Below are 26,867 nucleotides of genomic sequence, written 5' to 3' on the forward strand. Positions count from 1 at the left end.
CACAAATATTGTAGCATTATGCTATTAACTACATCTGGATAAAAGTATTGGGACACCAGTCTGTCCAAGATCTCACTCTCAATCAAAGGGCGATAATATGAAGCTGGCTGACCCTTAGTTGCTGTAATAGTCTGTACTCTTCAGGGAAGGCTTTCCATTAGATGCTGGAACACCATTGATTGAATCTGCTGCCATTGAGGTTGGGTATCGATGCTGGGTGATCGGGTCCCTGTCTGTGAGCTTGTGTAGCCACCACCTCACAGCTGAACTCTATCCCAGATGTTTCCACTATCTCTTCAATTGTGGTTGACCCGGGCAGCTCTAGTAACTACCTGGCTGGTACGTATTTCTGTCCCCTCAAGTCAAGTGTTACTGTTGCATCCAAGTCCAAGCAGGATTGTCTGACTTTTCACCATCGGCGAATTTAAGTTGAAGATTTTGGTGGTGTGTTAGGTGTACCGTGTACATGATATGAAGTTGCCAAATGACTTTTGGTTTCTGATTCTTCATTAGTGTCTGGATACGCTGTTGTTGTTGTTGTTATTATTGCCCCACCCGCCACTCATGTATTATGTTATTGTTGGACAGGTTTCCAGTAAGTCATTTTCAGTTAGTCGGTTCATTGGCAGGAGCCCAAGATGGCACGGTCAAATGGTAAGGAAGAACGTTCTTTTAAATTACCTACAAGACGTATAGCCTCACTTATAAGCTTGCTGTTCTTTTTGTGCATATGTAGTGGTTAACAAGTAACTGATGATCTAACGCTTTAATATATACACAGTTTTTTCCCTTCATTGCGTAGTGTGCAGTATGGTAGGATTTTTCTGTAATAATTATCACTAAAATACATGCTGGGGTGGAAAAAACAGACAATCACACAAATCGACGTTGGCTTATATAATTATTACGAAATTATGCCCGTTCTAAATCGTCTCCTGTATTCTATGGGACACCATATTGCTCAAAATGAAATAAATATATTTAGAAATAAATGACTGAATAAATAAATATTTCAATAACTAATTAAATGTTTCCTTTTATTGTTAGATAAAACTTTTTTATATGATTCTGAATGACGGTTTTCCGAACCAACTTTTTATTTCATAATGCCACTTTATCATAACAGTGGTGTGCTTTGTCCATCACTTTGTCCATTGATTGATCGATATACAGACACTCCTCTACTTACAAACTTTAGACATACGAACGAAGAGGACAGTAAGTCCAAAATATATTCTTCGGGCTCCCGTTCCCTATCCGCAGCATCATTTTTTTTCCGCGCTCCAATTCCGCCTGGTACGACTTCTGGCCGCTACTCCCGCCACGCAGCAGCGTAGCGTGCGTACTCCCAGCATCCTAGTTCGTTGTGCTTGCGTATACCCTTAAAATGATGTCGAATAACGATTTACAAATATTTCAAATTACGAACGGCCGTCCGGAACGTACCTTGTTCGTAAGTAGAGGAGCGTCTGTATTTCTTAATTTCATTAAGAGTAATACGGCATTCCATAGTATTCGTCAAACATTCCTGTATTCACCAAACATTCATAGCTAGTAATAATAATAAATCAACTTAGTTTTAGTTACTTTATTCCTTGCCATGCTTCGGAAAGGAGTGACTCGGGAGCAGGTGTAAGAAAAACCAAAGGGGACTTTACAGAGATTCATAACCAGGAACAGAGAAACCGAACGGGACCATGAGGGGTCAAAACGGGAAGCCTAGCAGAAAGAAGGGCGCCAACCACGAGAACAATGACGTCAGTGACAGGACTGGGGAGTAACGGTACTGAATGTCAAATATGTTGAATTAGGTTAGCATTATAGGCTGCCATACTAAGCAGATAAAATTTCAGTCATGGGCAGCATAACGAGGTTTCGGCCAACGACAGACTGCATATACGACAAGGTCCCGTAGGCTTATAATTGAGCTGATTAATTCCTATCGCCTAGTGACATTGTAATGCACTGCTCACCTGTTTGTGGTGATGCTTTTGTAAACAAACCTATTGCTCTGACAGTTGTATAAAAGTATAGCACATACAATTATGTACAGTACATAATACTTGATAATAATAAACAAATATGTTACTGGTTTATGTATTAACTATACTGTACTTTTAAAGTTATTTAGGCTATAACACATAGCCTAGGTAGGTTTGTGAAAGTACATTCTAATGTCACACAATGAGGAAAACTCAAAACGACATATTGCTCAGAAAGTTTCCCCCTGTAACAATGTTTGTCAAACTTTGCGGGGAAAAAAGCAGGTTTTCATGATGATAATATTGTAACAAGAGTTAAAGGTAAGGACAAAGCGAGTCCTTGATTGGTATGGTATTACTCAGCTGTGCAAACACAGCGGTATCTTTTCACAACATGAGGCTCTAGTTTTGCTGTGCATATATTCATTTAATAACATTGTTTTCCAACTTGTTAGATGTTCACGACCGACGAGGTTTGGATTTCTCCAAACAAAGGCTCAATGCTCTACCTCAGGAGATCTTTGGTCAAGCAGAGTATATCGAGAGCTTGAACCTCCAAATCAATGAACTACAGCATATAGGTCATATTTCACAGCTGATCAACCTAAAGGAGCTGATTTTGTCTTGGAACAATATTTCTGAGTTTCCTGCTGCCATTAGGGAGCTGAAGAACCTGCAGAGGCTCTATCTGAATCAGAACAAGATTCAGAAGATACCCACAAAGGTGTTCTCCTTCCTTGTAAATCTGCAGTATCTCAATCTGAGCAATAACCACCTGGAAGAACTCCCTGCTGATTTGGTGGACTGTAAGAGCCTGAAGTATGTAAACCTGTCTAACAATTATTTGAAAAATCTGTGGGCAGTTGTGGGGCTCCCTCTACTGAACGAGCTGCATGTGGAGAACAACCGTCTGACTGAGCTGCCGGCCGAGCTCTTCTTAAGAACTGACCTCAAAGTTTTCAGAGTCAATGGTAATCAGCTCAAGACACCCCCAGAAGAAGTGTGTGCTGGAGGGGTAAAGGACATTCAGAGCTATTTCCGCCAACTGGAAGCTGACCTAGGTGGGGACACTGTGGCTAGGGTCAAGACTTTGTTCCTGGGTTCCAGCATGGCTGGGAAATCCACCTTATGCCGCAGTCTGCGAGAAGGAAGAGCAGTGACAGTGGAAGCCAGTGATCGGACAGTTGGTATTGACATCAGCGAAGTAGAAAAGGATGGCGTCCAGTTTCTCTTCTGGGACTTTGCTGGACATGAGGAGTATTATCTAACTCACCACATCTTCATCACACCTCATGCTCTCGTCATTCTGGCTATTGATCTTTCAAGGTATTTGCGTTGCTACTATATTCTCCAAACATCTACTCCAAATACCCACTGGCAAATGTAAACTGTTTTCTTCTGAGCTAAATACTGTTCATATATTACATGCAGGTCATACAATATATCAGTGTTCCCCAACCTGGTCTTCAGGGACCCCTAGACAATCCACGTTTTTGCTCTTCCCCAAGGAAGCAAAAATGTGTACTGTCTGGCAGGGAGCTGGGAAGGAGCAGAAATGTGAACTGTGGGAAAATTTACATATTTAATTAACATTTGAGCAGACAACCTTTCAATCCTAGTCATAGCCACCTGCAGCTTGTTGAGATGATGGAGTGGAGATGCTCAGAACTGAACCCAGGACCTGAAACACACAAAGCACGCACTTTCCCAATGAGCTGCATTTCTCACTTGTGGATGGATGACAAATGTGTCATACCCGGCTCGTCGCCTCCTCGTGTGTGCCACGCCCCCTGATTACCCACGTGTGCTTCCCTGATTGTTTCCAGCTTTGTCTGATTACTTTGCTTAGTCTTGTCCTATTTAAGTTCTGGTCTTACCTGTTTACCCTGTCCGTCATTGATGTTGTCAATGCCTGTGTTCCGTCCTGCCCGTACTTTCCCCAATAAATCCCCGTTTTTCCCCGAAATCCGTCTGCCTGCTTGCTCCCTGCTTCCTGCTCGCTCGCTTCCCCAGCGATCGCCCGCTTTTACCAGCGCGATCGTGACAAATGAGTGCATTCTATTTATTTTCCAAATATTTCTATTGATTTTAAACAAATCACACTGTGCAAGACCGCTTCGAATTTTAAGCAAATTTTAAACAAGAATGAAAATAAAATATACTTAAAAATAAAATAAACTAATAAAAAAAGATGAGGGGAAGAATAAACAATCTAATGGAAATATAAATTAAATGTATGTATCTCCCCCCCCCCCCCCCGAAACATTAGTATCTTTACTCGCTAATCATATATTACGCATTATATGAAACACATATATTATCTACAATTTTTTAATTCATTCATATAATATTCATAAGCTCATAGAGCACTTTTCTAATCTGGCAGCACTCAAATGGATGGATTCCATGGACATTCTGTAACATATAAACTATCAAAATTACTATTGCACGCACTAGGAGCACTATATTTTAGACCCTTCATTAAAAAATGCAAAATTACTGGCACTGAGAAGTTTCGGGAGATTCCAGGATCACAAAAATGTGTGCAGTACCCAAGTGCCAAGACTTTTCATATTAAAGACATAGTGTGCACCTATACTAAAATATATTATCACTAATATTTATGTATTATAGAATTTTTTCTGATCCAAATCATTTTCAGTACTGTCTTTGGCTTAGGTCTTCGCATTGTCTGTGAGTTTTTGCAATCTTTCAGCAAGCTCTAAAAATATTCCCTTCCTGTTTAAGGTTACGATTGACCAAAACGGTGAATATCAAATCCACAAATGTGAAGGGGTCGATGTATTTATATAGGCCATATAGGTCGACTACATCATTCGCTATATAAAAATATACAAACTGAATTGAATATTTATCTCCATTTTGTTTTCTAACGTCTGGTCTAAGCTACGATATTGAGGACGCACAGTCCTTTGAAGACAAAGTCAGCTTCTGGATCAAAAATGTTCTGATGAGGGTCCCAGACTCTGTGCTTCTGCTCGTGGGGACCCATGCTGACCAGTGCGAAGATGCAGAGCAGAGAAGGAAGAAGAAGGAGGACATAGAAAAGAAGACACATGATCTACTTGAGGAGAGGACGTCCAACCTGGATCAACAGATAAGCCATATTATAGACAAAAGCCAACATGACGAATTCTCTGAGCACCTGACACAACTGCATCAGCTTAAAGGTTACACCCTGAAGGTATGATGTCATATGTCTTCTGCATTGACTACTGATCATTGACAGAACTTTGCTCGATCACTGTGAGCAGATTGAGGAGCGATAACTTGGGCACATGATCCTCTCTTTCTTTTTTTAAACATCCATTCAATCATGCATCATCCAATTGCTTGTAGTAGTCAGGGGTCTCAAAATTGACAATGATCAAATTTTCTTGTAATGTATATATTTGCTAATTTTGAATCCATTCCTTGTTCAAGGTTTCTAGCCTCATTACCATTGATTGCACAAAGTGCGCGGATATCGAGGAGATTCAAAAACACATTCTGCAACATGTTCAGAATAAACGATTGTTTCCAAACATTGTCAGGACATTGCCACACTCTTATAAAGAGGTTGAATCTTCCATGCGGTGCCTGATTAAGAAGCCGGATTTCCCCAAGCACGGTGAACACATTTTTGCGAATAAATAAATCATTATATTTTTGCTGTTTACATCTCACACTCACTTGTAATTTTGTAATTAGGGAAAATTAATATGACTGAAAAAAGAACCACATATCCATTCTAAGTATTCATCATATTCACGTCACATATATCAAGGCAAGTTGAAGCAGTAACCTCTTACACCAATTATTTTGTCATATACAGGCATTGTGGATCTTCACAATCTTGTGGCAAACAGTGCCCTCAATTCTGGAAATCTGAGCAAGGAGGACTTACATTCTATACTCCGTTACCTTCATCGAACTGGGACCATTTTGTGGTTTGAAGAGATTGAGGATCTGAAAGAAACAGTCTTTGTCAAGCCATCCTTTCTTATTACACTCTTCAAGGTAGCTGCTGACACTGAAACTAAACAGGGAAACTAATTGTCAGTCTTTTACCAGTGTTTTGCAGGCACTGTTGCTGTGTTTCTGCAACTGGAGTAAAATATATTATTGTCTGGACGTGTGTTTGACCCATCATGTTCTCAGCTTATAAATAATGACAGATATTATAGATGGTGAGTGTCTAGGTCTCGAATATATTTAACTGTAGGGTAAAATTTGGAACTCGTAGTCAACTTGTTGAATGCAGAAGAAATGGGCAGTAATGAAGATCTGTGCGACATTGACAAGAGCCAAATTATTAAAGTCAGATTAGATTAGGCTAGAGCATCTCTGAAATGGCAAGGCTTATAGGGTACTAATGGTAGCTAGTGAGAGATCCAAGGAGGTGAAAACATCGGTGTATGTAAGCATGTGTAAGTAATCCTCTCTGCTGTTGAAAGACTCTAGTGAGACACGACCTGGTGAAGCAGCTGATGGAGGTTCCAAGCTCTATCCTGAAGAAAGAAAACTGTCCCAACCGTCACAGGAACAAATGGATCGACCGGCTCAAAAGTCAAGCCACTCTGTCCTACGATGCTGTTCGCGTGCTGGTCAGAAGGGCCTTAATGCAGGCGGACATGGCCAGGGATGAGCACTTCGTGAAAGAGATGACGGGCACCAGGAATAAGGAAGGGAAAATCCTTAGCCTTCTCAGATATTTTGAGATCTGCCTGCCAACTAATTTCGCACGTGTCCTTAACCCTCAGGCCTCTGAGTTTGAGCCAAACAAGAAGTGGGGTTCATCCTTAACGCAGAGGCACTCATTCTCTGAGCCCGAACCTGCCTGTATGTTCCCAGGTTATCTGAAAGACAATGACAAGGTCATGAAGATGTGGGGGCAGGATGATCCAGAGGACATCAAGGTTCTGGTCTACTTCATGCCGGAGATCCCTCATGGTGTCTTCCACCGGTACAGTACCGTCTACCTTCTTTTGGTTGTGAGATGCAGTTGCGTGGTACCTTAAATGTTGGTATGATGATTTTTTTCCAGGCTTATTGTAAGACTGTGCTCCATGTATAGCACACACTGGGTGGGAAATAGCTGCTTATTGGCTGGCTACGAGGCTGTACTTGTTTTGGTGAAAAAAAGCACCGACATTGATGATCAGTACATTGAAATACGATGCAAGAGACCAGAACACAATTGTAAGTACTCTTACATTTCATGCAGTAAATCTGAATGCTTTCAGGGCTAAGGTGGGATGTGACAAATATTATTGTAAGTGATATTAGCACACTTGGCATAGTACAATTTAAACAAAGGAAGAAACATTTGACTAACTAATGACATAGATTTGGTAATGCATAATGTATTGTGGATTTTAGGATTTTATCAAATAATGATAATAATAATAAATAATGAATTATTCTTTAGTATTGGCTTTCAAACAGCTGTGGAACTTGATCCTGGCCGTGTTGTCTGAGTTGAATAAGCTCTCTAGCCAGTGGCCTGGCTTGTATCAGTACACATACAGCCCATGCAGGGAGCCAGGATGCACCGACGAGTTCAAATGGAAAGACTGGCACAGTCTCCCTCAACGCGAAAAGTAATCCACTCAAACAGCATTGTCAATATTCCAGAGCCAATTTAAACACTTCTAACTTCTCTCTACAACTGGTATATTTGGAAGGGTCAAAACTACTGTCATTCCTGTGCGCCCTATATTGTTAAACGTTTAATTATAATCGGGATTTACATTTCTGAATCCTAGCAATATAATCATTTATAACGGAGATCAAACATTTGGTTATGAACATCATCAAACTTTATTAACCTCATCATTGTGGTTTTCTCATCCACAGGGTTCAGGAAGAAAAAATGACCTGCCTGAATGGACATACATGCAAGACGTACTTGCTCTTCCCAAAAGGTGCGTAGTTCATACATAATTCAGGTATTATATGGATATAGTTTATATGTACCAAGTATTTAATGCCAATGTATTTAGTTCATAAATTGTAGTTCATGCCGTGGTTTTTGCTTTGTCTAATATAGATCCAATTTTTCCCACCTCTAACCATGAAAATCCTGACTACTTATATGCTAACATCTCAATGGGACCCATGAAATAATCAGGTAATTGATGACGACTGAATCGTATGTTCAGGATTTACTGTGCTGGCTGAAAAAACTGATTTACTAGGAATGATTTTTTTTGTAAAGTGATGTTTCTTTGTTTATTTTACAGACAAATTCCAATTAATGGCTGGAATGCAAAGTGAAAAAAAATAATGGCAGCAAAACGACAAGGTCGCTTTCCAGCTGTCAAACGTCATGGTCATATGTGTATATTCAGGGTTGGGTTTATCACTGTTTTTTACATGATACTTGAAAGGAAAACCATTGACAAATAAATCTCTTAACTTGTACTGGCTAAATATACCTTGTATTGCCAGAGAAAAATAAAAGGATTCTTCTTAAGCAGAATCAAGTTTTGGTCTTTTATTATTTTCACTGCAGGTAAATTTACACACAAGGAATGTAGTTTGCAAACTAAATCTTAAAAGACATTCAGTGAGAGGACAGAGACTTTAAAGACAGAGAAATTAGCTGTCACATTTATTTCACAAGAAGTTATGTCACATACAAATATGTTACATTTCATTTACATAAAGATTCGATACGCAGGAGTATTCAAGTGCTGATATTTTCCATTCAGAGTAGGTGTTAATTCTTTCCCCCAAAAACTGTTGCAAATGAGGACCACCTACCACTGCTGTAAACATTTCCACTGTGTGCTTCTGAAAGGAGTGTGTTTCAGCATGAATTTCTAACCACACAAAAAAAGGGTTGCGCCTCAGTTTATATGTGCTTCTGTAGATTCTATTAAACAAATGCAGCATGCAATTTTATCTTTCAGACCTTGGAATGTATGACAGGAAGAATTACACATTGACTGCTGGGTCTATAGACTAGTATTTCCCAACCTGGTCCTCGGTGACCCTCAGACGGTCCACATTTTTGCTCCCTCCGAGCTCCCTGCCAGACAGTCCACATTTTTGCTCCCCCCGAGCTCCCTGCCAGACGGTCCACATTTTTCCAAAAACGTGGACTGTCTTTGGGTCCCCGAGGACCGGATTGGGAAGCACCGGATAGACTAATTGGGCAGAGAAACTAAAGTGCCCAGATGGCATCCGAGAGCAGATGAGGCGTTTGGGAGTGGGATGGTCTTCAGGGAAAGGCGACTGGAAGGTCGAAGGTGGAGTTTATGAGATCAAAGAGGCTGTTGTGTGAGATCTGTAAGCTGACAGCATCGCCTTGCAAGGAGGAAGCTCCATCCATATGTGCTTTCTCATGGAGGTCCTGGCAAGCCAGAGGCACCACCTGATGGAGAGGAACAGGTATTGGAGCCACATAAATCAAGAGGAGGGAACTCCTCTAAATGTCAGCCTGAACATCATGAGTGGTGCCCAAAAGAGACCGACTGCATGCTTCTCTAAACAGTTAAGATTACTTCCTAATGGAGACATTTGAGGGCTCCATTACTGACTGACATAAAAGCACAAGAACTTTACGCTACCTTGACAGTTATTAACTTCTTATCCACGGCCTTTCCGTCCGGAAATTTCTCTCCGAAGCATAAGTAGATTGCATACTCTGGGGAGCCTCGTTTATTCTCTTGGAACTCTGTCAGGTCTGAAAAAAAGGGCAGGCTTTCATGCTGGGAAGGTAATGCGAAATATCTGGCCAGAGAAGTAGGGACCCATCCGTATCAATGCCATGGAAAGGGTTGCAGTGTGATATGACTTCAGAATAACCACATGAATCCTATTGGCTAAAGTAACCATTAGCCAGCCGATTGTTAATAATATTTCAGTGTATACAAATGTGTGTATCTTTTACATTGTCTTACAAACTTATGAACACAAGTAGAATGAAAAAAATAACTCATCACAGAGCCAGGAATTGGAGCCGATACCCTGTAGGTGCAATTCCACAGTACTATGCGCCATCTTGAGTGATGAAGTACCTTACCCCTGATAAACTTTTCAAAGCTGAGCAGTTCCACCTCACTGTTCTGGGGCAGCTTGTTGGGCTGGGGGTTTGGTATCTCTGCGGGGTTTCCGGTGCAGGCAAACACATGGCACCTATCTTGACGCAGCCCATAGATGCCTGTAGAGCGCACCTCCAGTAGGAGGCCTCTCTCGATGCTGTTGAGGATGCGGTCAGTATAGTGGGCCTGATGCCGGTCCAGGATGCGCTCGGTGCTGGGGAGACAGATGGACTGAGCCCTCAGCGTCTGGTCCTCACATCGGAAGTGGAGCTGCACCCGGGGGCTGATGGTCGTGATGCTCTCCAGGAGCTTCTTCCTGTAGCAGATGCTGATCTCCAGTTTGTAATAAGGAGGTACGGGTGGTACGTCATACACTTCAGGCTGATTCACTGCAAGAGGCACCAGAGTGGAGGGGGTGGGGGGTGCAGAGGTGTGTCTGGAGTCATGAAACATCATGAAACAGCACCCACAGCTCTCAAGTTCTGTAGATCTCCTGGCAGCACCATACCTGGGCAGTAGGGCTCTTGTACCACCACCGGCATCTGGCTCTGGGTAATCTGCTGGATTTCCATGGTCATGGGTTGGCCGGAGTAGCCACCCTGCTCAACATCACTGGTGATGGGATAGGGCACATGCCACTGAGAGTTATCTGCTGGGAAACAAGAACATCTCTGTCACCACCCACTCAATGTTTACACCAATGTTTCCGAACCTGGTCCTTGGGGACCCACAGACGGTCCACATTTTTTCTCCCTCCCAACTCGCTTCCCTGATCACATCAATTAAAACTTCAATCATTAGTTGTATTTCAGGGGGGAAACGAAGACCAGTTTTGTGTTATTTTGAGGGTTCTTTTGAGGGTTGAGAATGTCAACAACTTTCAGATTAAATTACACCTTTAATAAATAGGGTGGGAGTTATAGACTACCAATACCTCTTGGTTGGTTGTTGAGATTCAGGGTAAACATGTCATTCGACAAAGCCTCCTGCCAGATAGGAACAGAACAGAGATATAAAAGTTTGGCCTGAAGAACTCCAACGTTCCCCTTTCAGTTACATACAGTATAGCTGAAATGCATGCAGGACATTCATAAGACCAGATTTTACAGTTAGAAGATTATTGCCAGTAAAACTCCATTCAGACAAAGATGTTAATAAAATTATGATTAAATGAGACCATGAAGCATTACCTGCATTTCATCTTGAGATATTGAGGGATCTGTGTTGTAAATGTCTTGGATAAAAGGCTCTTCGACATTCATGGAGAAATCCTGGCTGTTCTGGTCTTTATCTGTAGAGAGGAAAGTTTAGTGAAAAAGCATTCTGGTAAGTGACCAGAGAAAACTATTATAAATATAAGGATAATATTGATTCGACTTTCAATTAACTGCCATTCAAGCAAAGTCCAGTAGTGGGATGGACTGTGGACACTGGTGTCTGACATTAAATAGCATATTTTGTGTGTAACTGCACTAGAAATGGCGCCCCCTAGAGCATCTCAAGAGTGAACGCTAAACAGCAGTCATGACAGACATTTATGTGGCACCTGAATCAATCCTTGACAACACCTTTACAGTTTGACAAGTATGTCCTGAACCCGGTAGTGAGCTTCCTGAAGTGACTCTGCTTTTTGGTATCTCTTACGTCCATTCGTGACGATCTCGTAGACCTTGTGCGGGTCGTCGGACTCCTTCGAGTGGTCCTCTACCTTTCTGAATTGCTTTAGAGTGTTCAGAGCGCAGCGAAAATTCGTTTTCCATTTTGCTTTGTCGCTAGGATTTTCGTTTATTTTTCCACTGGCCTCGGCCCATGCCTACAATGAGATGGTTGGGAAGGGAGTGATTACTGTGATTACCAGTTTACTGAAAATGTATCGCTACTAGGGTTGAGTACTAAATCCCACTGCCTAAATACCAATACCAACAGTATGTACCAGACCGTACTGCAATGCAAATTTTGGTGTCTCATTTTGGTGTCACTTAAACACCTGAGCTGTAGAAATATTTTCCCTCTGGTGCTCAAGCAAACAGAAGCATCAGTGGAGCTCAGTGCCATTGTTAACTACCTTAAACACGGTTAAAATACCTAAATCTAAGTGGTCTACAGTGTAGCTGTATTTCACTCAAAAGGATTTTTACCGGTTCCTGCACCGTTTTGGCACCAGCACCATTTTAAACGTTTTAAACGTTATTTGAAAATCAAATACCATACGATACCCAACCCTAACTGCTTCTACACATTTATTGATGTGGCATCGCACATTAAAGTAATATCTCACTAATGCTGATTGTTTGTTTTCGGAAACAGCTAAATGTTGATCTAGTATTGCAATAGTTTGCCCGAGATTAATGAACGTTTCTATTCCGGTTGGTTAATTTACGAAACAAACAAAAAAGGGTTGCTATAGTTATAGTATCGATTACAGCTATAAATTAGAAGAACTGTCACCATTACCTTCCCACGAATCAGTGCTTACCTTGAATATCTTGTTGTCTTCATCGCTGCAGTCCTTCCTGGAGTTGTGCTTCCAGGGGATTCTGATCCTGTTGTTATCTACCCATCTCAGCCCTTCGTACCGTCCGCTTCGCACCTGATCGATCAGCCACTCGCCAAACTGCGGTTTATTGCTGTTTTAGAGAAAGGCACATGACAGATGTATAATAGTTCACATTTGTAGTGGGCAAGATTGTAGCCATCTTTAATCGAGCAAATACGAGTCTGTTTCTGAATACGTACTTTAACCGGACCCTACCGTATTGTGTAAATTCTTATCGATTAATAAGAATGTCTGAAATTCTTCAAATATTGGCATTAACAGATCATCTAAAAAACGCCAGGATGCAAGACTACTAGAAGCTAATCATCGAATTATGTACTCGGCACCTACATCACAGAGCTAAGTCGTTGCGTAATAAATAAGAAGTAAATCCAGCCTAGCAAAAGACGTGAGCACTTTAATCATTTAACTTTAAACGCTTCTCCTTCGATTAAACTTTTTAACAATTTTATTGAACGAAGTAATGAAATAGTACAGTTAAGCAACGTAGCCTAATTTATGTAGTACGTTTCCTAATACAGATTTAATTGAACACTAGTCAGAATACAGCGGACATAAACTTACCACTGCATGTTCGTTAACAGAAGCTCGCGTATTTGCTTATGGTGCTAATGTTTTATTTCGGAGTGTTTCTGACAACCATGCAGTTTTATACTATGACGCCTACGCGCATGTTGTTTGAAAAAAAAAAATATGAAACCGAAAGTCAAGCAGGTTTACGAGGAAATTGCGTCAGCCAGAGTTTTTCCATCGGTGATGAAATAGCATACATAAGATATATAGGCCCATGTGTACTCTGACATTACATCAGATTTAATCCAAGCATTGTTGTTCATTCTTGTTTCACACGTTAGACTATTAATGCCTAAAGTTTAGCTAGAATAAAATATGTTTGCAATGTTTTGATCGCTAGCAAAGTGAAATATAATTTTGCGGAAGTGCAGTAACTATTTTATATTAGGCTCCCCGATGTTTCTTTCGAGGCTGAAGTTCAGCCGTTTTTAATACAACTCGACACCAAGTGTAAGTATTAGGCATATATTATGGCTCTCCATCATTGCTCCGTTTGTGTGTGGAGTTTGCATGTTCTGCTCGTGTCGTCGTGGGGTTTCCTTCACAGACCAAAACATGCTGGGGGTGAATTGGAGTTACTAAATTTCCCGTAGGTGTATGAACGCTTTCGGGATAGGCGTCGGTCCCGAAACTTGGAATAGGAGAAGCGATTTCATAAAATTGATTATGGGTGAGTGTATTTATGTGGCATACCAAGAGTGTGGAAATTGTCATTACGGATAAGCAACACCAGCCCAAGCACAGTCCAGTTCCTGTAGTAGTTTCAGATTGTGCTGCTAAGACTGGCATCCCAACCAAGGTGCCTCGGCTTTGTGCCCCAGGATAAGCGGAACGGACACCAGTGGCCTGTACTACCAAGCGGGGTTACTGACTTATCGAGGTAACTTGTCAGATTTAAGGTACCAAAGTTTAAATGGACTTCATAATCGTTCAACTTACATTCTTCCCAGACTACCTTAAATCCAACAAGTTACCCATCCACAAAGAGTCGTCCCAATCTGGTTTCGTTAAACAGTAGTTTTTGCAGGTGCAGTCGTACTTACTAGAAGTCTGTATTAGCGATTTCTCAGACTACCGATAAATTTAAATAGGATGAACTCTGATTTCCACCAGTAAATTACTAGGCCAGGTGTGCTTATGCTTTTAGGGAAGAATGTGTCCTCCGTGGTTTTCAGTTCCTATTTGGTGCCGTGAAAATTCTGAGGACTTTTCTATTCATTCTAAGGAAACTTATTCAACGGTTAAGTTGTTGCGACTCAAGGTTACTAGGGGTGTATTATACAGCTAAATGGTGACTAATATCACGTGGGTTATGCAGATGTGATAATTCCAGTACATTGAGGTCTTTAGTAGGAGTGGACTGAATGTTGTTTAATATGGGACACCTCTATGTCACTGGATAGTCCCTCACTGACCCATGCATAAAATGTTGATTGCAGCCCCCAATTCCACCAAACTGTTCACGTTTTATATGAGTTTCAACACGCGGACCTATCATAAATGATGTCCTGGGGAACTGAAAAGGTCTGATGATGTCAAGTGCAGGTGCTGAGGAAAGCATAACTTAACCAATTCAATTGAGTTTATTTTTTATATAGCGCCTCTCACAGCAGAGTCGCCCCAAGGCACATTACATGGGTGTGTAGTGATACATTACAGCATCATTCAGACAGAATAATACAAAAACAGGGAAAGAAATACAAAGAAATGAAAGAAAGAAAGAAAGAAAGAAAGAAAGAAAGAAAGAAGACAATGGAGGAGAGGAAGCAACCCAGACTGAAAGCTGCACCCACGATGTTGCAGTTCGGATGTCACATGCACAATGTCACCCTTCCACAATACAATTCATTAATACATGCAGATACAGAAACTTAGTATTTTCGCAATAAAGTTACCATGAAGTAATATTTCAGAGGGCAATTTTTCTTGTGGAATTTTTAGGGAGTTGTTTGATGGACAGAAAGAGGGGATGTCCTGCACTGTCAGTGCCGATTTGTACCTTTGAGGGTACAATTTTTACTGGGACTGTACCCTCAAGGGTCTGGCAGTTGTGCCCTAGCTGTAGGTTAATGTACCTTTTAAGGCAGAGAAATGGACACTGAGGAACATTTTTTGTACCATTGGAGGTACATTAATGTTGTTTTTACCTTGGAGAACAAACCTGTACCAGGACTGCACCCTTTATCGGTATACATCAATAGAGAATGCTTACGTAAAAATGCATAGAACCTTAGTTGACGGGGTCACTTTCAGCAGGGAATCCCATGTGAAAGCTCAAGAATGAGGAACTGTTCCATATTTCTGATGGGTACTTCTGTATTCCTACATATGAGATATCTTGAACGTCTTTCGTAAGTAATATTTTTAAGTGCAAGATTTATGCCTTACAAACAGGAAGGATCAGTTAGTCTAAAATGCCCTTCTTTTCACTTCCTAATTTAATCCACAGAATAAGGTCAAACAGTTAGATGGGATGAGTGTCTGTTTCCTAAATGCTGTTTATGCAGAACGAAGGAAAATTAACATGCTACAATTGTGCCCTTGAGAGGTAAAGTGGGCTATCCCACATTTTTGACCCCTACCCCCTTTTTATTGAATATTTTCAATTGGATAAATTGTTGTTATCTAAGTCATACCTTTGTGCTACCTATGATATATATCAATTGTACGGTATAGACACATAGATTTTTTGAAAAAATGTCAACTTTGGAGCTCATTTTCCAAAACTTTGCTTTTGTGGGATAGCCCACTTTACCTCACAGGGGCACAATTGTGCTATTGTAACTATCGAGATTGCGAAATTTTCCGCAAAGACACAACAGTAGCACAGCAGTGACATCGATGAAAAGAATTATTAAAGGGAACTGCCATATTCGCCACAGCAGATATACCTTAGAGGAAAAAAGAGCAAATTACTTTTTTAAAAAAAGGTGAATCAACAGCAAACATCTATATTCTTGTGTAGGTACAAACCATTAATGGATTTATAAGTAGTCACTGAAAAGCATGAAATTAAAGCAGAGTGGAAACTGTGATAGTGTATAGTTATTTAAATTACTTGGGAAGCTGACTAAATGCATAATGATGGATAAGCACAAGGGAAAGTCCCATTCCTGACTGACCTGAGAAGTTTGTTGGGAGAAGAATATCTCTTCTGTTATGTAAGGACTTTTGTGTCTGTCAGTCACAGTAATAAACACTAGGTTTAATGATTGGTGTGGATAGAGAAACAGTCATTACGGAAAGCATCTTTTCATTATTGTGTCCCACTTGCATTCATCAGAATCTCCTTAGTAACTGCAAATTATGCTGCAATTACCCATCAAAGTGCTGCTAAGAAATCGTATTAAGTTTAATAGATGAAATTGAAATAGGTGAGTAAAATGAACTCTTGGTTCAAGAAAAAAAAATCCATGTAATTTTCAGTTTTATCAATTTCTTGTAATATGTGTTAAAGTACAGTGGAAGTCCTGCTTGGGTACCTTGCAGGCTATACTACCAAATTAATACATGATAATAAATATGACATAATTACTGTATTTCCTTATGAATAATGTGTATGGTAGGTCATTACTTGAGTGTGGTAGGTTACTGCATTACCTGAGTGTGGTAGGTCACTGTATTACCTGAGTGTGGTAGGTCACTGCGTTACCTGAGTGTGGTAGGTCACTGCATTACCTGAGTGTGGTAGGTCACTGCATTACCTGAGTGTGGTAGGTCACTGCATTACCTGAGTGTGGTAGGTCACTGCATTACTTGAGTGTGGTAGGTCACTGTATTACCTGAGTGTGGTAGGTCACTGCATTACCTGAGTGTGGTAGGTCACTGTATTACTTGAGTGTGGTAGGTCACTGCATTACCTAAATGTGGTATGTCACTGCATTACCTGAGTGTGGTATTTCACTGCATTACTTGAGTGTGGTAGGTCACTGCATTACTTGAGTGTGGTAGGTCACTGTATTAGTGTCCAAAAGGCCATGGGATCAAATTTTGGGCCCAGCAGGTCCACCATACCAATCTTGGGTCCTTGAACATGACTGCAAACCTGCTTCAGATCCTGATTCTGCTTTCTGACCTCAAGTTTTTATCATCTTTGTTGCTTTGGAAAACAGCATATGCTAAATACATGACCTCAGCAGACTGTCCTACGGGGTGTTAATTATATTGGAAGACACTGTTATGACCCCAGTAGTCATTTGCTCTACCTACAGGGCTAATGTTTCTGTGGTATTCATACTAATTCATGCGCTTTAGCCACACGCCCCATTGTAAGCCCATTATTTTGAATTTGTTGTACTTGACCCTTGTTGCTATTTGGTGCTTGTGTTTTTGGATTTTATGGCTTTTAATTCTACTTTGTAACTAGCCTGTAAATATTTGCAAATATTGAGTCCACCGTGAGTAGCTGGGGAAGTATGGAGTGCAACGCCATTTTGTTTTGATTGGTTTTCTCACTGTTTTGACTAGTTAGGGAGATGTCAGTTGTGTGTGTCTTTATTTTCATTTTGTTTAGGGTAGGTGAAGGACTACTTGCACTTTATTTATAGTTAGAGGTGTCTTTGTTTATTTTGGCATGGTCAGCTTCTAAAGTTGTTCTTACTGCTAAGAAATTACTGGGAATGAGCCAGACCTTAGGCTGGCACACAACATAATTGAGGTTGCTGCCTGTCTGGACGTTTTGGGGTCTGCCAATTCAGTATCCATTTGAAGAGGTTGTTCCAGGTCTAGGAGCCTGCTGGTGATATAAGGGATTACGGCACTAAATGCTAGCATGCCGCCTCTACAGATGGTAGCCTTACAATTGACCATCATTGCTGTCATTTTTGGAGTTTATTTGTAAATGTCATATTTCTTGACAAAACGTCATTTTATTCCCTGGAGTTACTTTACCTCATTACCAGAATATTGCGTACTAGCCTCATTCTTGTGTTTCAGACGAATTGTGTTGTGTACAACTGCCATCTACTGGCGACACTTAAATCAACCAGTTAACCGTCCCTTTAACACTAACTTAATTCTAAGTCACCATAATTAAGCGTCTTAAAGTATTCCAAGACTTTTACAAGTGCCAATGGATAAGTGTAAATAAAACATCTACTAACTAACTAATGTTGACACGCAATGATCATTTTTGAAGTGTCTTAAATTCATCCCCTCTCTACGTACCTGAACGCATGTAGGCCTATTCTTGAAGCGTTACAATGGCCACTAGATGGCATAATATGTCTAATTTTTGGAATGTCTTCCTGTTCAGATGTCGCTGGTTATGTTTAAACTAATCATTACGTGTTATGTCAATATGAAAATTCGGTATATCACATGCGTATGAATAATAATATGGTAATTGGATACTTTGGGATTTTATCTGGATAATTTCGTGATCGACTAACCTCTTGAGATGCTCCCGGCAGTTCAATTGACACTGAAGGTGCGTCACGAAAGCACAATTCCTTTACTTAACTGATAGCAGTGCTTAAGTTCGGACCCTAACGCTCAACCCCAAAATGCATTCATAATGACGGCAAAATTTGTATTATGATGTTATTTAACCGATTCAGTTATAGACTGAACCCTACGTGAAGTTCACACAAGAGATATCATTACAGTTTCAATATAGGTCAACATATGTAGAAATTTCTGTTTCTGAGTATATAATGTGCCTCAAAGGAATGTTGTCATGGTCCATGCATATGTTATTTCAGAAAGTTTTATCTTGCAAGAGAAATGCGGCATTACTGACCCGGATGCTAGTTACTAGAAAGCATAACTGATCAAAAGAGCGTGAGGCTCGTGACGCTTATTCTGTTTTTAAGGCATCATGTAAATATTTATGTGTACGTGTTGGATGTATATACATATTTTAGTTATGGTAACACAATATTTGTTCGCCATTTTATTTTAGTAGTTATCAGAATGAATGTACATGCAACAGCATATGAATTTCCTTTATGATCTGTTGCCTTTGACATATGCAGTTTTATGCTATAAAAAGCAATTTGGACGTCCCGATTGTCGTCGCTCGCCTGTTAAAACTTACAAATCACCTTGGTGCGTGCTGAGTACCGGATCGTGTATCGCACAGCTCAATCTGTCAAAGCAATACGTTTACACGTATGCACTATATACACGTACAGCTAATAAACTCGAGCTTACGAGCAATGATGCGGAGGCTTGCTGTGATTTATGCCACATCTTGAAAAGATGTTTACCTTTAAATTAATCGTGTTTCCAAGCGAGGTCTATAAGGAGCAGTTATTCTATAGAGACACGCTTGCCAGTTATTTTCTTCACCCCGGCAGTAACCTGGATACCAGAGAGAAAGTCTTTGGTATTTTAGATTTTAAAAGCTCAGAAGAGAAGGGGTGTGGGGTGGAGGGGGGGGAGTGAGAGACATAGATAATTTGAAGTCTTGCCAGGGGTACATTGTCAAACTCAAAAGACATTTCAAAGAACCAAACCATTCACTTTTTTCTTCTCTCCCCATTTTCTTTCTTTCTTTCTCCCTTTCTTTCGCCCGGTTGCAGACCATTTGAATCAGCCAATGGGCTTTCAAGTTAGGTATATTGGAATGTAAATGAGTAGCGCGCGTGCTCCTGGTGCCGTGAAAGCGCTGGATTGTTTATTGAGCTCCCCGAGCCACGCGCCTGGCTCGCGAAGCCGGCGCGCAGAAGAATCACACAGCGGGGCGGGGCCTTCCAGGGAAGCGTGCATCTCCGAAGGGGTGGGGTGTAGGACGCGTGTTGAAAAAGAGGAGTACTGCCAAAGTTTGCAGCAGATCAGCTAGTGGAGTAGGTGCTGTTAAGGTTTGGATCCAAGTCCTCAGTGCGCTCTAGCCACACGCCCCACGCGAAGGACACGAGAGGCAGTGCACTGCCAGCTCTCCCGTTTGTTTTCACTGTGTGTGAGGGTCGCGCAGCCCTTGTCTACAAGTCACCCCATCGCGCTCCAGACAGAGATGGAAAGCGGCACAATAACAGCGGCGCAAATTACGCAAGGTGCATTTTCATTCGCCCTGCAAAGTTCGACACAGGAGTGCGGTAACCCTAACGTAGCCAACAACCAAAGCAAGAGCAAAGTGCTGAAAAGACAGCGCTCGAGTTCCCCGGAGCTCCTGAGGTGCAAGAGGAGACTCAGTTTCAACGGGCTGGGCTACACTATTCCACAGCAGCAGCCGGTGGCCGTGGCCAGACGAAACGAACGGGAGAGGAACCGGGTCAAACAGGTCAACATGGGCTTCCAGACGCTGCGCCAGCATGTTCCCAACGGGGCAGCAAACAAGAAAATGAGCAAGGTGGAAACGTTGCGCTCCGCTGTCGAGTACATTCGCGCTCTGCAGCAGTTGCTGGACGAGCACGACGCGGTGTCCGCAGCCTTCCAGTGCGGGGTGCCATCCCCTACCCTTTCCAACAGCTACTCTGCGGACCCTGAGTCGCCGCACTCCACCTACTCTTCAGACGAAGGGAGCTATGAGCATCTGAGCTCGGAGGAGCAAGAGCTACTGGATTTCACCACCTGGTTCGACCGATATTGATGAGGTGTGGTGTTAGTTCTATACGCTATATCCCACTACCTTTCCAATCTTGCAATACGTCCGATATTTTTTTTTTTACAGTTTTGTTTATTGTCATTCTGCATTTAAAGCATGCACCCGAGCATGCATTTGATTCATTAGATATGCTAAACATCTTGGCAAAGGTCCTAAATCTCTGCTCTTTTCTCCAGCTATTGCAGGTGCAATCGGTACCTTAAAGGATCCCACTGATGGATCTGCAGTCGCCGTTGCCACGCTACGGGAGAAGGCATTACAACTGTCTCTCTGTCCCACTCTGAACATCAGAGGCGACTGCCAGGTCGTCCGGCCTAAGGGCGCAGCGCAGAGAGACAAGGAGGATGTCACAGCAAAACCCATGGAGATAATATTATTGTCAAACTAAGTGCAATTAATTTTATTTAGTTGGAACCGTGTGGATGAGTCAGTCTTCACAATGATGAAAATGCGGTAGGCTGTTGGAAGAGCGCTGTACTCGATACCCGTAAAAGACTGCCCTGCTGTGAAACACTAAAGACTTATAAGATCAACTTTAGATAAGTAGTCAGCTGTTCTGGGGATTCAACGATCCATTTGATTTTCAACTTTCTGTTTGTCATTTTATGTACATTTAGGTTTTTTTTGTATTATTGAGCAGTTTGAATTACATGAAGACTTATTTTTGTAAACAAATGTCGTATCAGAAACGTAACACTGCCACCTTTAAGTGTGAGTGCGTTTGAGATTTCGGGAAATGCTGAAGAGAAACGTTTTTCTTCATAGATAGATCTAAAAACACTGTTCAAATCGCTGGATTTTTATTATTATTATTTTTGTATAGTATGTTTGAACTGAATTGCTATGGCAGTAATACTGACGCTTGTTAGACTGATTGAAGGCTTTTACGCTGTATGGAGGACTTCAGATGTATGCACTTGTTCCCCGTTTTTCATACTAAATGTATATATGCAATTTTTAACAGAATTATCATATTTTATGTAAACAAGCTTTATAAATAAAGAATACTCTATTTATACTAAATATTATATAGTGTGTTATTTGGAATACATCCCCACCCAAACAACACATCCACCAACAGGCTTAAAACAGCCTGATGCTGGTGCAGTGGCGGGTGCAGGGATCCCTGCAGGACCTGACAGGACTTGGACACGTTTTTCCCGTCAATTTAGGGATCAGGTGTAACGTCTACCAGTCACTGCTCACTTCGACCCAGTAGCCTATATATAGCTCATGCGTGGCCAGTCCAGCGATCTTGAAAGTACCATGGCAAATACGACTGTGGCCTCACGATGTTCGTTGTGGCATATGTGCTGGAAACGTTTTAAAAAGACGAGAACTGCTCATGTTTTAATGCATCCAAGAAAACATGGCCCGCGCAGCTGTGCAAAAACGGCCCAAGCCATCTATTAAAAGACGTGCGACATGCACTGCGCTTTGTTTGCATTGTGAACGGAAAGATTAATATTATGTTTCATGCAAGCCATTGTTCCTCTTTATCCTCTCCCTTTAACAACCAATAAATCAAAGGTGGGGGAGGCGTTATTCAGTTTTTTCAAAAAGTGAACCTACGTTAAAATACCGTTCAGACGAATCAGTGGGATAATGCTCCGGGTCAAAATTGTTGTTGCCCGATTAAGATCAATCTAAATAAAACCTGTGTTGCAGACCAACTTGTATCCCCAACTGCGTTTTTCAGCATGCATTCATAACCCAATCAAACAGCCCATCTCCCCCGAAATGGGGATCACAACACCCTATTGTGCGCGCTATTATTGGCGACTTTGCGCCTCATTATACGTATTATGCGTGCCTTTTATTGTAAATAAACATCGCTGTCAAAGCCAGTGAAGCAGACAAAAAATAACGAATTGGATTTCACCTGCGGCTTTAGCTTTGCAAACAAAATGAAAGTGGCTTCAAAAGGGGAGACCTCACAAAAATAATGTGTGGATACATACATAAGCACAATGTCAATCTCGTAATTTTAGGTGACCGATTCAGCGACTTATGGGATGCCCACAATAGACGCAGATCGCTTGTGCTCACTTCCAATGTATGAATACATTAATAAGATTCTTATTCTAAATATGATACTAACTTTTTGTATAAAATGAAAGTTTAGATCTCCACTAAACAAACTTGCAGATTAACAGACGTTACACTCAATTTCTGTTTACAAGTTGCGGACTTTATTACTGGTAGGCCTACTAAATACAGTATATCCTCATATTTGAAACTATATATTGCATGCTGTAACTGTATTTTTAAATTTCAATTATATGCCATATTATATATTATGCGCATACATTGAGTAATTTCAACATTTTCTTTACGCATTACTTATGCTGCATCATTCGCGACACAATATTATACTTCCCTATGCATTAACACGCGGCTGAGCCTTTCCATTGTAAGGTTAGTCATTATACGCTCTATTGTCCCTGTGTCCCGAAGTCGTTTTTATCATTCCGGAGATAAAGCATGCGGAGCCGGGCTACTTTATTGCCTGCACTCCCTTCCCTTCGCCTTAATGCTTTTCCTTGCAGGTGTGAGCCACGCGCCCGCACTCAGCGGCGGATCCGCGCTCGCGCCCATTGGCTGATGGCTCGCGTCCAGCCAGCGCGTGGGCCCTAAACGCGCAGTCATTCCAACAAGTGATTAATGGGGGAAATTACTCATTCCTTTATATAGTCTCCAATATCCCCGGGAGTCCGCGCATAACAGAGGCAGGAAAAAGGAGGGCTACCCCTTTATGTTACGTCTGATGATATGTATTTTAATACCCTTTCTCTTCACGTCGAGAAAAAACGCTGGTGTTAAAAGATGTGATGTTTCAATTGCAGTCTATTGATAGCCGTGCGCCGCACACCATGGATATATCCTTGTGTGTAAAATTTCCAGTAGTATCTTAAATAAACGGGCGCTGGGCTTAGTACCGCATTTATTTCTATAAACGAGAGGAATATGCAGATATTGAACCTACCATCTACTTTAAAATGATCTAAAAACGCGATTGCGGGTCCTATTTCAGCTTGCCTGTTTATCACCGTTTTTAACTTGTTCGCCAGATTTTCTTACTGTACCAGCGTGCTCGTATCCCCTGTGTCGCTTTGGATAAAGGTATCTGCCAGATGATTAAATGAAAACTAAATGCAAAGTGGATAAAGCTAATGGCCGCTGAGAAGTTAGTCTGATGCGCTCTGCGATTCCTCGGTGAAAATAGGTACGGTGTAGTGTAAGATGGTGCGACGGCACGAGAGAGTGATTCAGTATGCAAATAGGCAGTCCAAAATGCAGTCTGGAGACGAAAACAACATTTAACATAAACCGATTTCCTGAAGTTAAGCAACATAAATTTCTGTTTGTATAAAGTCTATAATTTGGAATCTACACAAGGTTTTTACTAAAACGCTCAAATAATTCCTTCTATCCATCCATCCATCCATCCATCCACCAAGTCACCCAACCTGCATGGTCAGTCATTGGAACTCTTAAATGCTATTAAATGACACTTAAACACCATTACATAGTGTTGGAGGCTGATAAAGTTGTTTTCTGTTCAAGTTATAGAGTACTAACTCTAGCATGTTACCTGTTATGTGTCCATGATTATGACTGATCCAAAGATGTATGAACTTTATCTTTTATCCACTTAAAGTAGGGTTCATATCAGGAGTCCACTTTAATATATTAGGGGCTGTACATTTAATAATGTAACAATCTGTGTGAGCTATTCTTTGTCATTAAGTGTCAGCCGATGAAAGTCAGACAATGTTGATGCTCTGTAATCCATGGAAATTAAACCTATATTTGGGGTGTCCAGGGTATGATACCATTGGAACCCAATGGCACGGCTGGACGGGAGGAACTGGATGTGTATGGAGCTGCAATCGTGGGCCCACACCTGTGCTGGTCTGGTGAGTCCTGTTAAATGCCTGTTTGGTATGGAGGCCCCGCCCAGCCAGTTTGCAAGTCCTCTGCCGCTGTGACTGTATGCAAAATGAGGACAGTCTTCCCTCAGTCTGTAATGCATTTCTTTAACTGTGACACCCACCGGTGCATGTGGTAAGCGTACACCATTTAAATAACCTTGCAGAGCTCAAAAGCTGAAGCTTTTTTTTCTAAATCAGGAGATCCATCCATCCGTCTTCATTCGATTTCTCCTAATGAGAGTCGCCACACAGAGGGGTGGATTGTGGCTCAAATAGTTCCTTTGCTGTGCCTGTGATCTGAAGGTCACTAGCTCAAAACCCGAAGTTGGCCAAGTAATACCACCCTTGGATGAGTCAGCAAGGCCCTTTCAATTGTCTGGCACTGGTTTCTCAAAATGTGCATCAGTTTGTATAGAAGCACCTGCCAAAGCCAATACATATTTCTAAGTATAATATAATGATATTTATAAGTAAGAAATGGAACCTGTATTGTTTCACTCTTTATGTATTTCTGAGCTGTGCTTTATGGAATACAGTGTTTTCCAAGGACACTGGGTGATGAATATCTGTCAGCTACCACTCCAGAGTATTACTTATCAGACTGAAGCACCAGTGTACTGAGTTAAGGGCCTGTCCTCAGCAGAGAAAGGCAATAAAACTCTAATCCGATAGTAGGGACCACCGCTGGAGAACAAACTGCATTGTGGGCGATTAGGGTATGTGCGATTTTGACTGAAGTGATGAGACTCTAGTACAGCAAGTTTCGAGTGTGGCCCACACCAGCCCCAGCAGAAACTGACCCGCTCCGCTACATCCGCTGGCGCCATCCATCTCATGCCCTCCTAGAACAAGTGGGCCCCGGACGTGTCACGGCGTGGCAAATGAGCCGGTTCGATTTATTACGGGTGCAAGCTGACAGAGGAGGCAACTGCGGGCGGCCTTGGGAGTCTGCGACAGGGCTGTTAATTTTTAAACAGCCGCTAAAAAAAAATCGAGGGAAACACTTTGGCCGACAGACAAATTTATAATGTGCCGATGCTCCCAGGGATGTCAACAAACACAGGGTGGTGGAGCAGTGCAGGGCGGCTGCATAGCGATGATGATGAAGTGAGGCCCAGGGAAGGACATCCGAAGATGTGGGGTCCAATCAGAGTGCTCTGCCTAGCGGGTCCCCCTCCCTCTCCCTGTTGATTGACCCCCAATCCCTCGCAGTCAAGGCTCAGTTTGAACTGGTCCCCAGATGAGCGGCTGGTGGAAGCTCGCTCAGGGCCGACACCATCCCACTGGACCGGAATCGACATGCAGGCTTGGCGGCCGCTCAGGTCCGGCTGAGGAGACATGGCTCCTGGATCCTGCCTCAGGACCACTTCTGAGGAACCTCTTATGACGCCATTCTCCTCCGCCTCAGGCCTGGGATTCGTTTGGTCTTTCCCCCTCGTGCAAGTTAATTTCAGGAGGCCGCTCTAGCAAATTAGAGCACCTCGTCGCCACCGTGTCCTGGAAGTCCCCACTGCACCAGGCCTTCAGGATTTGTGTCTGGCATGCTCTCATACAAAAAAAGTTAGTCTTTAGACCCCTGTTTTTTTCTGTCTTTGAGGCCCAGGGAGGGGGGCGGAGAGTAATCCCTCTCTGCTTGAAGAAGCTGAATGCTCTGAGCCCGACAGTTCTGACTGCCACTTCAGTTCCCCGCTGAATGGGCCCTGAACTTCAGACGCTCGAGCAGGGCTCCTCGCTGCACTCCTCTGGGGCATGGTCATTTGCATGAGCTATTGTGGACGCCCAACTTGGACGCTTCGCGGGACCCTTTCGCCATTTACTTCCACTCTGGCTGGCTGTTGCGCGCCGTGAATAGGCCCCTGCTCAGGGCCTCACAAAGACGCTTTTGTGGGCCGGCCACACCGTATTCATCATGTAATGCCTGTAAGACAAATCTGATTGGACGTCCCTGGCACTTTGATGTCAGTCCAGAGCGCAAGTGGCCCGGTGATGGCTAACTCCGGTCCCCGTCGGCCATTCTGTGCGCAGGCTTCTCATTATGTGACGGAGCAAATTCATAATAAATTCTCCCGTTGTACAAAAAGAAGAAGAAGAAGCAGAAGAAAAAAAAACAGGTCGAGATGATTGACACTCCTTTACAGCAGGCCAAACAAAGGCCTGATTTGTGCCGAATAATGGATGGATAAGCAGATCGTGGACTTAATTCAAACAATTTTAATCTCCCCC

The 26,867-nt window shown here is 42.1% G+C and overlaps 3 protein-coding genes across 7 annotated transcripts; 2 read left to right on the forward strand and 1 right to left on the reverse strand.

Moving 5' to 3' along the window:
• Window positions 1–33: 33 nt before the first annotated feature.
• si:ch211-210p4.6 (malignant fibrous histiocytoma-amplified sequence 1) lies at window positions 34–8,402 on the forward strand. 4 transcript variants are annotated; one of them, XM_049005162.1, is made up of 12 exons: window positions 34–1,453; window positions 1,614–1,783; window positions 2,438–3,308; window positions 4,890–5,187; window positions 5,427–5,613; window positions 5,818–6,002; window positions 6,440–6,948; window positions 7,030–7,184; window positions 7,414–7,585; window positions 7,842–7,909; window positions 8,035–8,115; window positions 8,228–8,402. In XM_049005162.1, exons 2-11 carry the CDS (start codon window positions 1,753–1,755, stop codon window positions 8,109–8,111), a joined length of 2,553 nt encoding a protein of 850 aa, XP_048861119.1. In that variant the 5' UTR covers window positions 34–1,453; window positions 1,614–1,752; the 3' UTR covers window positions 8,112–8,115; window positions 8,228–8,402. The 4 variants fall into 4 exon arrangements, with proteins under 4 accessions (XP_048861119.1, XP_048861122.1, XP_048861121.1 ...); XM_049005165.1 differs by lacking the exon at window positions 8,035–8,115; XM_049005164.1 differs by lacking the exon at window positions 1,614–1,783 and having other exon boundaries at window positions 34–654.
• Window positions 8,403–8,466: 64 nt separating this feature from the next.
• Window positions 8,467–13,283, reverse strand: irf7 (interferon regulatory factor 7). 2 transcript variants are annotated; one of them, XM_049005168.1, is made up of 9 exons: window positions 13,155–13,283; window positions 12,510–12,660; window positions 11,678–11,846; window positions 11,224–11,324; window positions 10,968–11,019; window positions 10,542–10,682; window positions 10,015–10,422; window positions 9,560–9,675; window positions 8,467–9,363 (listed from the first exon to the last, which is right to left on the reverse strand). In XM_049005168.1, the coding sequence occupies exons 1-9, from the start codon at window positions 13,160–13,162 to the stop codon at window positions 9,211–9,213; spliced, it is 1,299 nt and encodes a 432-aa protein (XP_048861125.1). In that variant the 5' UTR covers window positions 13,163–13,283; the 3' UTR covers window positions 8,467–9,210. The 2 variants fall into 2 exon arrangements, with proteins under 2 accessions (XP_048861125.1, XP_048861124.1); XM_049005167.1 differs by having other exon boundaries at window positions 10,542–10,685.
• A 96-nt stretch (window positions 13,284–13,379) lies between these two features.
• LOC125728091 (achaete-scute homolog 1b-like) lies at window positions 13,380–21,718 on the forward strand. Its single transcript, XM_049005169.1, has 3 exons — window positions 13,380–13,613; window positions 19,688–20,698; window positions 20,886–21,718. Exon 2 carries the CDS (start codon window positions 20,119–20,121, stop codon window positions 20,692–20,694), a length of 576 nt encoding a protein of 191 aa, XP_048861126.1. The 5' UTR covers window positions 13,380–13,613; window positions 19,688–20,118; the 3' UTR covers window positions 20,695–20,698; window positions 20,886–21,718.
• Window positions 21,719–26,867: the final 5,149 nt, after the last annotated feature.

This window comes from Brienomyrus brachyistius, unplaced genomic scaffold, assembly GCF_023856365.1.
Source record: "Brienomyrus brachyistius isolate T26 unplaced genomic scaffold, BBRACH_0.4 scaffold154, whole genome shotgun sequence".
Lineage (NCBI taxonomy): Eukaryota > Metazoa > Chordata > Actinopteri > Osteoglossiformes > Mormyridae > Brienomyrus > Brienomyrus brachyistius.